Source organism: Crinia signifera, chromosome 7 (assembly GCF_055691185.1).
Source record: "Crinia signifera chromosome 7, ASM5569118v1, whole genome shotgun sequence".
Lineage (NCBI taxonomy): Eukaryota > Metazoa > Chordata > Amphibia > Anura > Myobatrachidae > Crinia > Crinia signifera.
The window spans coordinates 27769677-27780538 of NC_139223.1; the positions used below are offsets into that span (position 1 = coordinate 27769677).

The window sequence follows — 10862 nt, forward strand, 5'->3', positions numbered from 1 at the left end:
AACCAGGGTGAAAGGCTAGCCAGGCAGAGGAAAGGCTAGCCAGGCAGAGGAGGAAAGGCTGGCCAGGCAGAGGAGGAGGAAGGGCTAGCCAGGCAGAGGAGGAGGAAGGGCTAGCCAGGCAGAGGAGGAGGAAGGGCTGGCCAGGCAGAGGAGGAGGAAGGGCTGGCCAGGCAGAGGAGGAAAGGCTGGCCGGGCAGAGGAGGAAAGGCTGGCCAGGCAGAGGAGGAAAGGCTGGCAGGGCAGAGGAGGAAAGGCTGGCCAGGCAGAGGAGGAAAGGCTGGCCAGGCAGAGGAGGAAAGGCTGGCCAGGCAGAGGAGAAAAGGCTGGCCAGGCAGAGGAGGAAAGGCTGGCCAGGCAGAGGAGGAAAGGCTGGCCAGGCAGAGGAGAAAAGGCTGGCCAGGCAGAGGAGGAAAGGCTGGCCAGGCAGAGGAGGAAAGGCTGGCCGGGCAGAGGAGGAAAGGCTGGCCAGGCAGAGGAGGAAAGGCTGGCCAGGCAGAGGAGAAAAGGCTGGCCAGGCAGAGGAGGAAAGGCTGGCCAGGCAGAGGAGGAAAGGCTGGCCAGGCAGAGGAGGAAAGGCTGGCCAGGCTTGGTATGTTTACATTGGAGAAGAGGTGGCAATGAGAGGATATGATTAATATATACAAATACATAAAGCCATCCGTGTACTATGGGCCCAATTCAGACCTGCACGCTAGGCTATTTATATTCGCTGCCTAGCGAGCAGGTTAATGCCCCTCTGCCGCCCAAATCACCCTTCCTATGCTGCAAGCAGATGTGTACGCCTACACATCCGCTCGCACACGCCCGCACAGAGGAAAAAAAATCTTTCAGTGATTACTCAGCATCGAATGTTTTTCCTCCCTTTGCAGATAACAGTAAGTCTATGGTTACTTTTATCCTGGACAGAGATGGCCTAAATGGGGGCAGGCCCTGGCGTCATGTGACGTCATCCGCCCGCCTCGAGCAGGGGCTTTTGCAGGGGGCCACCCAGCGTTTTTATCGCTGCGCCCACTGTTTTTCTGGACACACCCATGAAAAGCTTGGCGGGGCCTGCCTGTCACTCAATTTGCGAACGCCCCAATGAGTGAAAACTCGCGGAAGGCATTCGCACCTGGGTGAGCACATGCGCGTGAGCGCCTATACCGATGTGCACAACCACGTAGACAAATTCGGACCTGTAGGAACAGGTGTAAATCGGCCCCTATGAGGACTGTGCACAGGACACGCGGTCACCCCCTAAGGTTAGAGGAGAAGAAGTTTCTCACCCAGTCAATGAAGGGATTCTTTACAGTAAGGGCAGTAAGATATGGAATACTCTGCCAGAGCAGGTTGTTATAACAGACTCTACTGATATGTTTAAGAAAGGGTTAGACACATTTTTATCAGAAAATAGTATTCAAGGTTATAAGCATTAATTATAATGGACTATAGTGGACTCCGATAGGACAGCCCCTTTGGGTCATAATGAATGGACGGTAACGTTATCCGGGTTATTTACATCGCAGCCAATCAGTTATAGGAGGAACCTGATGGACTAATGTCTTTTTTCTATACATAAGCACAAGCTCCTTACCTGCAAGGGCAGTTTCCCTGGAGAGGTCCCAGATTTGTGCAGATTTGCTGGCTGCAGACACCAGTAGGGCATCAGCTGAGGGGTGGAACTGCAAAGCTTTCACAGACCCTCCTTTCACGGTCAGGATCCCAGTAGGGTCGCCCACATCCCCTGCCTCAGACATGTGCCATAGCTTTACCTGCAAAAAGGAAGAATGCGGGTACTGGTCATACATCTATGGGGCAATCTGTGCCCTACCTACCACTACAGTTGTGTCCTTTTATACTGTGGCTGAAGTCAGGCTAAATAGCCCCCTCTCAGCGAGCCAGGTATAGGTCAAGGACATTACCCCTTTCACACCAGAAAATGCAGGGGCTCACCTGGGAAAATGGTCCCTGGATCAAGCAGGGACATTCCCGGGTTGGCCCCTTTTCACACCACCCTTGTCCCTGCATTTTCTGGTGTAAGGGGGCAGCGGCGCCTGGCCAGCGGGGTGCATACTGCGGGGATCTGGGCGCTTGTAGTGCATCAGGGCGGGAACTGGAAGCACTGTGTTTGAAAACGCTGTCAGCCAATCCAGCAAATAGTGCTACAAGCGCCCAGCCGCCGCTGCCCAGCCGGATGCTGATTGGCTGACAGCGCCCGGACAATTTCAATGTTTTCAAATCCAGCACTTTCCTCCCCGCTGCCCTGAAAAAAGCGCTACAAGCACCCAGATGCCGCTGCCCAGATCCTCTCAGTCTGGACCCTGCTGCCCGCACCCCACCACCCGCTGCATGGATCCCAACACCAGGACCCTGCTGCCCACCGCCTGGACCCGGGCAAGTACCTTTCACACCAGCCAGTAACCCGGGCTGGTTGCGGGAGCAACCCTACTAGCTAACATGGTTGAAATCCCTGCAAATTTTCCTGGGAATTTGGCCCGAGAACCTTACACACCAGCGCTAGTCGTGGGTTGTTCACAGGGCCAACCCAGGAATTTTGGCTGGTGTGAAAGGGGTATCATTGTACACCTCTGTAGGTCACTATGTAAAATTGTCCCACAAACTGACAGCTCGTTTCTACACAAAGGCAGCAGACAAGGAACATCCTTTATCCCCCAGCTCACCTTCCCCAACATTAGCTCTTCCAAAGAGACTGCTATTTTACTTATTATTACCCATAATTCATATGGCGGACACTTATTACACTGCTCTGTATACAGAACAGCCAGTCACACCAGCCCCTGCAAAATAGGATTATATATATTCCCTGTCACATACTGTAGCTAGGTTTCACTATATTTTGCCAGAATCGAACTAACCTACCAATATGTTATCGGTGTGGGAGGAAACTCACATAAACCAAGGAAGAACATAAAAACTCCACACACACAGCCTTGGTCAGACATTGACCTCACTCTTACAATGCCCTGTACTTCTGGTGGTTTAGCCTGGCCTAATTGTGAATTATACTATTTTGCGGCACAGCAGGCACACCTCCGGGACTGAGTGCAGGTTGGAGAGTCACATGATAAGGGGGGAGGGCACTATATGTAAGCACAGGGCATAAGGGGGCAGCACAGATGGTGTAATGGTTATTGCCTCTCAGCACTGAGGTCATGGGTTCCATAGCCACCATGGCCCGAACTGTGTGGAGTTTGTATATTCTCCCCGTGCTTGCGCGGGTTTCCTCCAGGTACTCCTGTGTCCTTTCACCATCCAAAATATACTGGTAGGTTAATTAGCCCCCCCCCCCTAAAAAAAAAAAAAATTAACCCAAGAATGTCTGTGTGCATGTACATTTGGTAGGGACTGATGTGAGTGTTCCAATATTCTCTGTACAGCACTGCGGAATATGTGTGCGCTATATGAAAAACTGGTAATAAATAATATATTAAAAAAGAGGGCGGTACACTCTACATGTGCGCACCCCACGCAGGCCCAGGGCACAAGGGTAGGGCACACCACACTGCACCTTCCTGAAGACAGCATTAGAATCCCAAACAAGGGAAGGGTCCCGGCCAATGTTTCCACTCACTGTTTGGTCAGCGGATCCCGTGGCGAGGAATCGGTCGTCAAACGGAGAGAAGGCGAAGTCTGTCACCGCATCTGTGGGAGAGGGACACGGAATGAAGCACAGGGAGTTATTCCATAGACGTTAGCGCGGTAATGGAGAAGAGAAGGGGAACAATGGATACATGGAGGATACTAATGGAGGCATAAAACCAGCACGCACCTGAGTGACAATGCAGCCGAGAGGAGGTCCTCTTCTCTCCATCCTCCACCTGGAGGGAGGTAATCCCCAGCACCCCTAAAAATACACACACATCATGGGGTAACAGGCAAATGTGTAAAACACAGCTATAGAACATGCTGACCTGTATAGTACTAGACGAGGCTGAACACAGAACCCCTTTATAAAAGGGATAATCGAGCAGCGATCTGGATGTGACTTCCCATCAATTCAGGTACAAGCAGGCCAAGTGCCTGTATCACACGGTCCTGCATGTGTACATGAGTACATGCCCTTTTCTGGGCATGTGCAGTTCTATATAATGCAACCTGGTGTTTTATCTTACCTCCCCCTTCTACAGCATCCCCCCCCTCCCTCCCTGGTGCCGGTACTCTACTGTACATATTGTCACCCCTCCCGACTCTACTGTAGTAGAGGGAGAAGAGTGCAGCGCTACACAGGATAATCACAGTGCGTTTCCTCCTGCTGGCACAGTGACTGACTACCTTGGCTGGATTCCCAGGTCACTGGACCCGGGATATTTCTCGTGGACCCGTTCACATGCGCCCGATCAGCAGAGGGGTAATGCCACAGCCAGGGCACACACTTGACGGGGTCATGCCGGCCAAAGTATTAACCCCCTCAACTAGTCAGCATAATCCCTAGCTTCCTCCCTCACTGACTATGTCGACCAAAAAAGTGTCAATATAAAGTCTGGTTACCCGCTGAAGCCTGGATATCCGTAAAACCTGTGTGTGCCTTGAGGACCGAGGTTGGTAATGCCTACAGTAGACCCTACGTTGCAAGTTCTCTCTCTCACCTATGGGGTGTGAGGCAATATTGGCAATGCAAATGGAAAATATTTGCTGTTCCGAACATTCCGGCCTAGTGCTAAATCCTGCACTAGAAACAGACGTGTGGGCAAACCGTAAGGACTGTGCCATCGCAATGCGGCAGTCACATGTGCTTCCCTTGGACTGCCCAGCAGCAGGACTGCATCCGATATACAGTCTGCAGTTCTTTTTGCATGCGATGTATCGTATACAATCCCAGCCAAACCTGCCGGAGGCTTGGCGATCCAACATATCTACCGCAGCCCTTCCTAGCTTCAGGCTCCGATCTGATGGTCACGGCACCGAGCATAGGATCAGACCTAATGTCAAACACGCGCGATTCTGACACTTTTCATCATTTTTTTGGCCTGATCCGTCGGACTCGGATGATAAAAGGTGAAAATTGCCCTAGTGTATAGGAAATACCCTTATCACCGGGTCAGTTTAGAAAAACAGAACATGGGAACTTGCTGTAATCTTATTTTTCTGATACTACTAGATAGAATCTTACTATACTGTTCAGATGAATGAAAAGCCTCCAGTACGGGATACGGTCGTATTGTCCACACCACTTAGGTCGGCAGTCATTAGGTCGACACCGCTGGGTTGACAGGTGGGAAGGTCGACAGGTGTCTAGGTCAACATAGGTGAGGGTCGACATGGGTTTATTTCTGTTTTTTTGAGCCGACATGTGCCGACGGTATTTCATGCCCTACCATCCACTAGGGCATGGTGGGAGAATAAAATAGTGTGCCGAGCGCACGAGTAAAGAAAACCATGTCGACCTAACGCATGTCAACCTAAACTCATGTCAACCTTGTCCTATGTCGACCTAGACACCTGTCGACCTTCCAACCTGTCGACCCAACGGTGTCGACCTAAGTGTGGTCGATAAAGCGATCCACACCCTCCAGTACATGCACAAAGAGGAATCGCGAAAGGTATCTCCAATATCTGTGATGCTGGGATCACTCCATTCCTCCAGCTGCACCTCCCATAAGTTTCTGTGGGGTATGCGATGCGGAGGAGACCATTGCCCTACCGAGCAATTAAATATCCCTTGGGCAGCAAATCCCACCGAGAACAATGAGTTATAACCAGAAGCACTTCTGATTTGCCCTGGCACACAGAAGGGCTGATGTAATGAGGTGTGGTTTACCATCTGCGATTGTGTTACAAATACCACCATCTACATCATTGCAGCCAGTACCTGCCCGGAGCCTGCGTGCGGAGTACATACCGGCAGACAGACAGACAGACGATGAAAGTGCAACAAATGAGTCTAGCAAATAACACTACACAACAGACCTACCTGAGCTGTCTGTGTTATACACAATCCGGCTGTATCCGCACTGTATGTTGTTTCCATTGGAAGAAGTGGACACACCTCCGACGTCCCCAATCCAACCCTAAAACCACATGGCACGAGGTAAAACAACACATGCAGGTGCAGGACAGTAAAGCGGTTTGTAATTGGTGGCCTGTCTATAACCACGCCCCTCTATTGTAACACATGGTGCCTATTATCCTTTTCACTGGGGCAGCCAGAGCCCTTCAAACTGATGTTTATCCTGATCCCAGATCTTGTATCTGCCAATGTTTTGTAGCTCTCATTGTGGGCCTTATTCTAGTTCACTCTTTCTGACAAAATCCTTCTTAGATGGACAAAACCATGTGCACTGCAGGTGGGGCAGATGTAAAATGTGCAGAGAGAATTACAAATTACATATGTGAGTTATTTAGTTTCTGTGCAGGGTAAATACTGGCTGCATTATTCTCACTTCACAAGTTACATCTGCCCCACCTGCAGTGCACATGGTTTTGTCCATCTAAGAAGGATTTTGTCAGAAAGAGTGAACTAGAATAAGGCCCTAAGTGTTTATACCAGTAACTCCCGAAATAGGGACGGCCATCAAGTTCCAACAGATAAGAGATGGTTTCGCCCCCAATGGGTCTCCATTATCAGACAGTCATACACGGGCTAAAATGTTTTGGTTTTATTTTGTGTTTGTTTGTTTTAGCCAGTGCAGGTGGAACATAACTTAGCCCAAAATCCCACCCAATGCCTATCTCATCCTGACTAGCCCCCCGCCTGCTCTGTAGGACAATCGGAGATGTCCATCGATGATTGAACCCTCCAATGGTTAATCTTCTAATGGCCTTCCCTATTACAAATTAAGGGCATATTATCCAGTGTGTACGCTCAATATCATTAACAATGCGTGCTGCCGCAGATTGTTAATGACCCCCCCCTATCATCTGTCTACGCAGCACAATCTGACATCAGCTAATGCATGTACAGAGCGGGGCGGGTGACGTCAATGAATCGATATTGTGAACAATATCAGTCAGTGTATATGCACTATATGATTCTCCCTCGGCACAACCGATATAATTAACTATATAACTGGGGAAAATGCTTCAGTGTGTACACTGCATTACAGGTACTAAGGATATCTATGCTTGAGCACAGATAGTTAAGTCTAAATTATAATAATTAACGGTACTTTATTAGGGCGCCCGGCTACGCTACATTTTCAACGTAGGCTAAGCTACGTAGCCGGTGCCGTGATAATACAGGAGGCAGCAGGGTGGTGTGGTTAATACTTACCCTCCTCAGGCACCGCGTCGATCCCCGCGTTCCACGGTGACTCCCCAGCAGTTGCATTCAGTCCCCCTGCTCCAGCAATCGCAGTGGACGCTGTACGTATTTCAGCGAATTGCCGCTGGTGGCGCATCACATGGCTTCCCTGCTCCCCCAGCGACACTATGCTAATTGCGTACAGTGTCTGTGGCGAGTGCCGGAGCAGGGGGACTGAATGCGACTGCCGGGGAGTCACGGTGGATCTACGTGGTGCCTGGGCAGAAGGAGGGTAAGTATAGACCAGCCATTTTACCCCCACTATCCACATCGGCATGGAGCTGATGCTATAAAGTGTGGTGAGCGCAGCGAGCCACCGAGCCCGAAGCGTAGCGAGCCCCGCAAGGGGACGCGTATCCGTGTCCACTCGCCACGCTTCGGGCACGCCACACTTTATAAAATCAACTCCACACCGACGTGGATACTGGGGGTATGACGTGGATAGTGGGGGGTATGACGTGGATAGTGGGGGTATGACGTGGATACTGGGGATATTAAGCATTGTGTATTTTTAGGGCTCCAGAGCCACTTAAGTAGTTTACGTAGCCAGCAGAGTGCTGTATTGGTATTCTCAATACATGACTACGTAAACTACGTAATGGGCGCCCTGATTATACATAAGTACCTAATTAACTGACCTAGGCTCAAGCATGGATAACACTTAAACCTGGACTGCTGGGGGCCTGTGAGGAGCAGTTATGGGAAACACTGGACTGGGCAGCATCTGTAACACCTTCCTCTCTGCCACTTCTGCCATCTTAGGAGGGCATGTTGAACAGCCACCACATCATACACGAAACGCCATTAGGTATAAACTGAGTAAGGGGCTGGCAAGACGATTGGAAGCCAGTCGTACACAGAGGGCTCACCACAGATGGCAGGATTACTAAGTGTACGTACACTCTACTAGGACTATCTTATAGTAAATAGCTGCGGAGAGGAGAAGGACCCAGGATCAATTCTGCACACATTCTATTTTAAAGAAAATACAAATCCACTATAGCTTTATCTCATCGCCAAGCCTCCGACAGCCTTGGCTGGCATCCCATACGATACATCGTATGTAAAAGGACGGCATATGGTGTACACCTCCCGGGCGGTTAAAGTGGGATCGTGGGTGACTTCTCCCTTTCAGAGAAGTCACCCTAGTGTATGGGCACCTGATCTTCAGGCTCCAATGTGATGCTCACGGGACACATCAGATCGGACCTGATGTATAAAAAACATGCGATTTATCACTGCAATCGGATGAAAACTGACCAAACTGCCATGAAATCGCCCTAGTGTATGCGCACCATTAAAATCAACCCCATTTAAAAAATACAAAAACTGGGTGAGAGGGCCGACAGGCAGCGCTGGAGAAAACGGGGGCTCCCAATATTCTGGGTGTGCTGGAACCAGCGGCTGCATCCTCAGACGCAACATCACTGGTTTTTGGCAACGTGACTCTCCTGGTCTCCCCGAATAACAGGAGAGTTACTCAGGTGTCTGATGGTCTTTCAGATGGTCCGATGCTGGCATAACTGGCAGCGGGCGTCTTTCTAGCACAGAAGCTTATACATGTTCTAGATCAGGTCTACATGAGCCAGCCAAACAGCAATGATTAGGAACGTAGTTTAATGTGCATTAAGGTCTTTACCAGCAGCCTTGATCCGCATTAATTGCCCGTCGATCAGTGCTGTGCCCTGGCAGACTATAGAGCTGGGGTTGCATAGGAAGTGCAGGAGGAAATGAGCATCTTATGACATATCCAAACAGATGAGGCAGCGGAACTCTGTATATAATAGTGAACACAGCAGCTCTGGCACATGCGGGTTTACTGACAGAAGGTAGTGAGTGCGTGGGAGGCCCCTCTGCCAGTCCCTGCGTTACAGCTGCAGCGCAGTATGGGCATCCAGAAATAGCTGCTTATACCTTATAAGTAGCTTCTTATGGTTGTGTTCTTTACCACAATACAATGCTGTTTTATTTATGTGCGCAGCAGCGATATACAGAACTGGGAGGTATAGGACATCACTGAAAATACGCAAGTGTGCCGCAGAGCAGGGACCCAAATACTGAAAATACACTGCAGAAAAGTGAATTCACACTGAATATCAACAGTGCACATACATCTAATGATTGCAATAAGTCATTTAAAAATATTATCCTAGAGATATCCTTTATAGCTGTGGTTTTAGTATCCCCCGGGGTAACTTGAAACATTCCCTGCAATTGTGATGAGGGTTATCCAGGTGATAAGCACACAGGGAAAGCAGCGTTCCCGATATCTCCAAACCCACGTAACACAGCAGGACAGCGACGGAATCCAACTGCCCACAGAACACGAGTCCTGACAATGGGCATCCTGAAAGTACGGTGGTCAGGGAAGACGGGGGGCAGTGTTAAGCAGTAGGGGGAGACATAGAATTAGGCTGCAGAGGGGGTTTGGGAGTTACAGTTATGCTGTGTAAACACTTCAGGATTTCCACCGCGGGAGAATGATATTGACCAATATCGTTCATGGTATCGGTCTGAGATGTCACACCCCCAGCTCCATACATGCAGTCGCTGATGATATTGTCAGATTGAGTTGTATGTACAAACATTGGGGGGGGGGGGGGGGGGTTTAGTGTTCATTCTAGCACCCGCCATATTTGAAAAAACATGCAGTTCCTCTTCCCTGCCTGGGACGTCGCTGTCTGCTGTAGTGCTTCTAGCACAGTGTGGTCTGTATATCAGCACTGATAGGCAAACCAGACCTGACAGTGAAACACCAGGCAGGGAAGAGGAACTGCATGGGGTTTTCAAATTATGGCGGGTGCTAGAATGAACACTAGTGTTTGTTAATGCCCCATGGCCATGCGCATAATTAACGATATTAACTGGACATGCAAAATATATCTATGATATCTTTCATATCATTGACGATATATTGCCCAGTGTGTACCCAGCTTTAGACTGTGGGGGAGTTTAGGGGTAGATGGTGTAAATAACATTTTACTTAATAGCAAAATCATATTCATCATATTGGGGACCCAGATGGCAATGAGTGAGAAGCACTGCTTCCTATAAAGGATTTCCTTTGCCCCTGCAGGGGTAGCTGTGCTTGAGAGGAAATGTATACTGCAGGGATCAGTCCATGCCAGTGCTATGAATTAGTATAGTGATGCAAAGGCTGAGTATTACAGCCCTACACAGGTGAGTCTGCCACACCAGGTGAGCATGTAAACCCTGCCCTGCTGCGCTACTGTCCCTCCCATGCCCCGGGTTATGCAATCCTGCCTGCACCATCAGCATTGCCTCCCCAAAGGGTGCATACTGTGTCCTGTAGGCACTGCCCACCTCCCACCGTCTTACCTCCTTTTTGGGGATTTTGGGGATGCAGTTCCTGAACTTGGAAGTCTTGAAGCGATTCATGGCGGTAACAGCTCCCTACCTCCTAGTGACTGTCACTCTGACCCCCCTGGCTGTCACTCCCTGAGCTACAGTAGGCTGTCTCCCTGCTTCTCAGTCAGATGAGTTTTCTCCTCTCTGACTCCCACTCTGCTGCTGATGTCTCCGCCGCCCCTCCCTGCCCGAGACACATCGGCAATGGATTGCTCTGCCCTGCTGCTGCCCTAGTTCACTCTGACATCTGCTA

At 49.9% G+C, this 10862-nt stretch overlaps 1 protein-coding gene across 1 annotated transcript in view; it reads right to left on the bottom strand.

The window, feature by feature from the left end:
* CORO7 (coronin 7) overlaps positions 1-10801 on the bottom strand; it is a 98087-nt gene extending 87286 nt beyond the window's left edge. Inside the window, exons 1-5 of the mRNA XM_083152673.1 lie at positions 10580-10801; positions 5912-6008; positions 3770-3844; positions 3572-3642; positions 1574-1751 (exon numbers count right to left, since the gene is read on the bottom strand). Of these exons, the coding sequence (XP_083008799.1) occupies positions 1574-1751; positions 3572-3642; positions 3770-3844; positions 5912-6008; positions 10580-10639 (481 nt within the window). The 5' untranslated portion in view covers positions 10640-10801. The remainder of the gene's footprint in view (positions 1-1573; positions 1752-3571; positions 3643-3769; positions 3845-5911; positions 6009-10579) is intronic.
* Between the last annotated feature and the right edge of the window lie 61 nt (positions 10802-10862).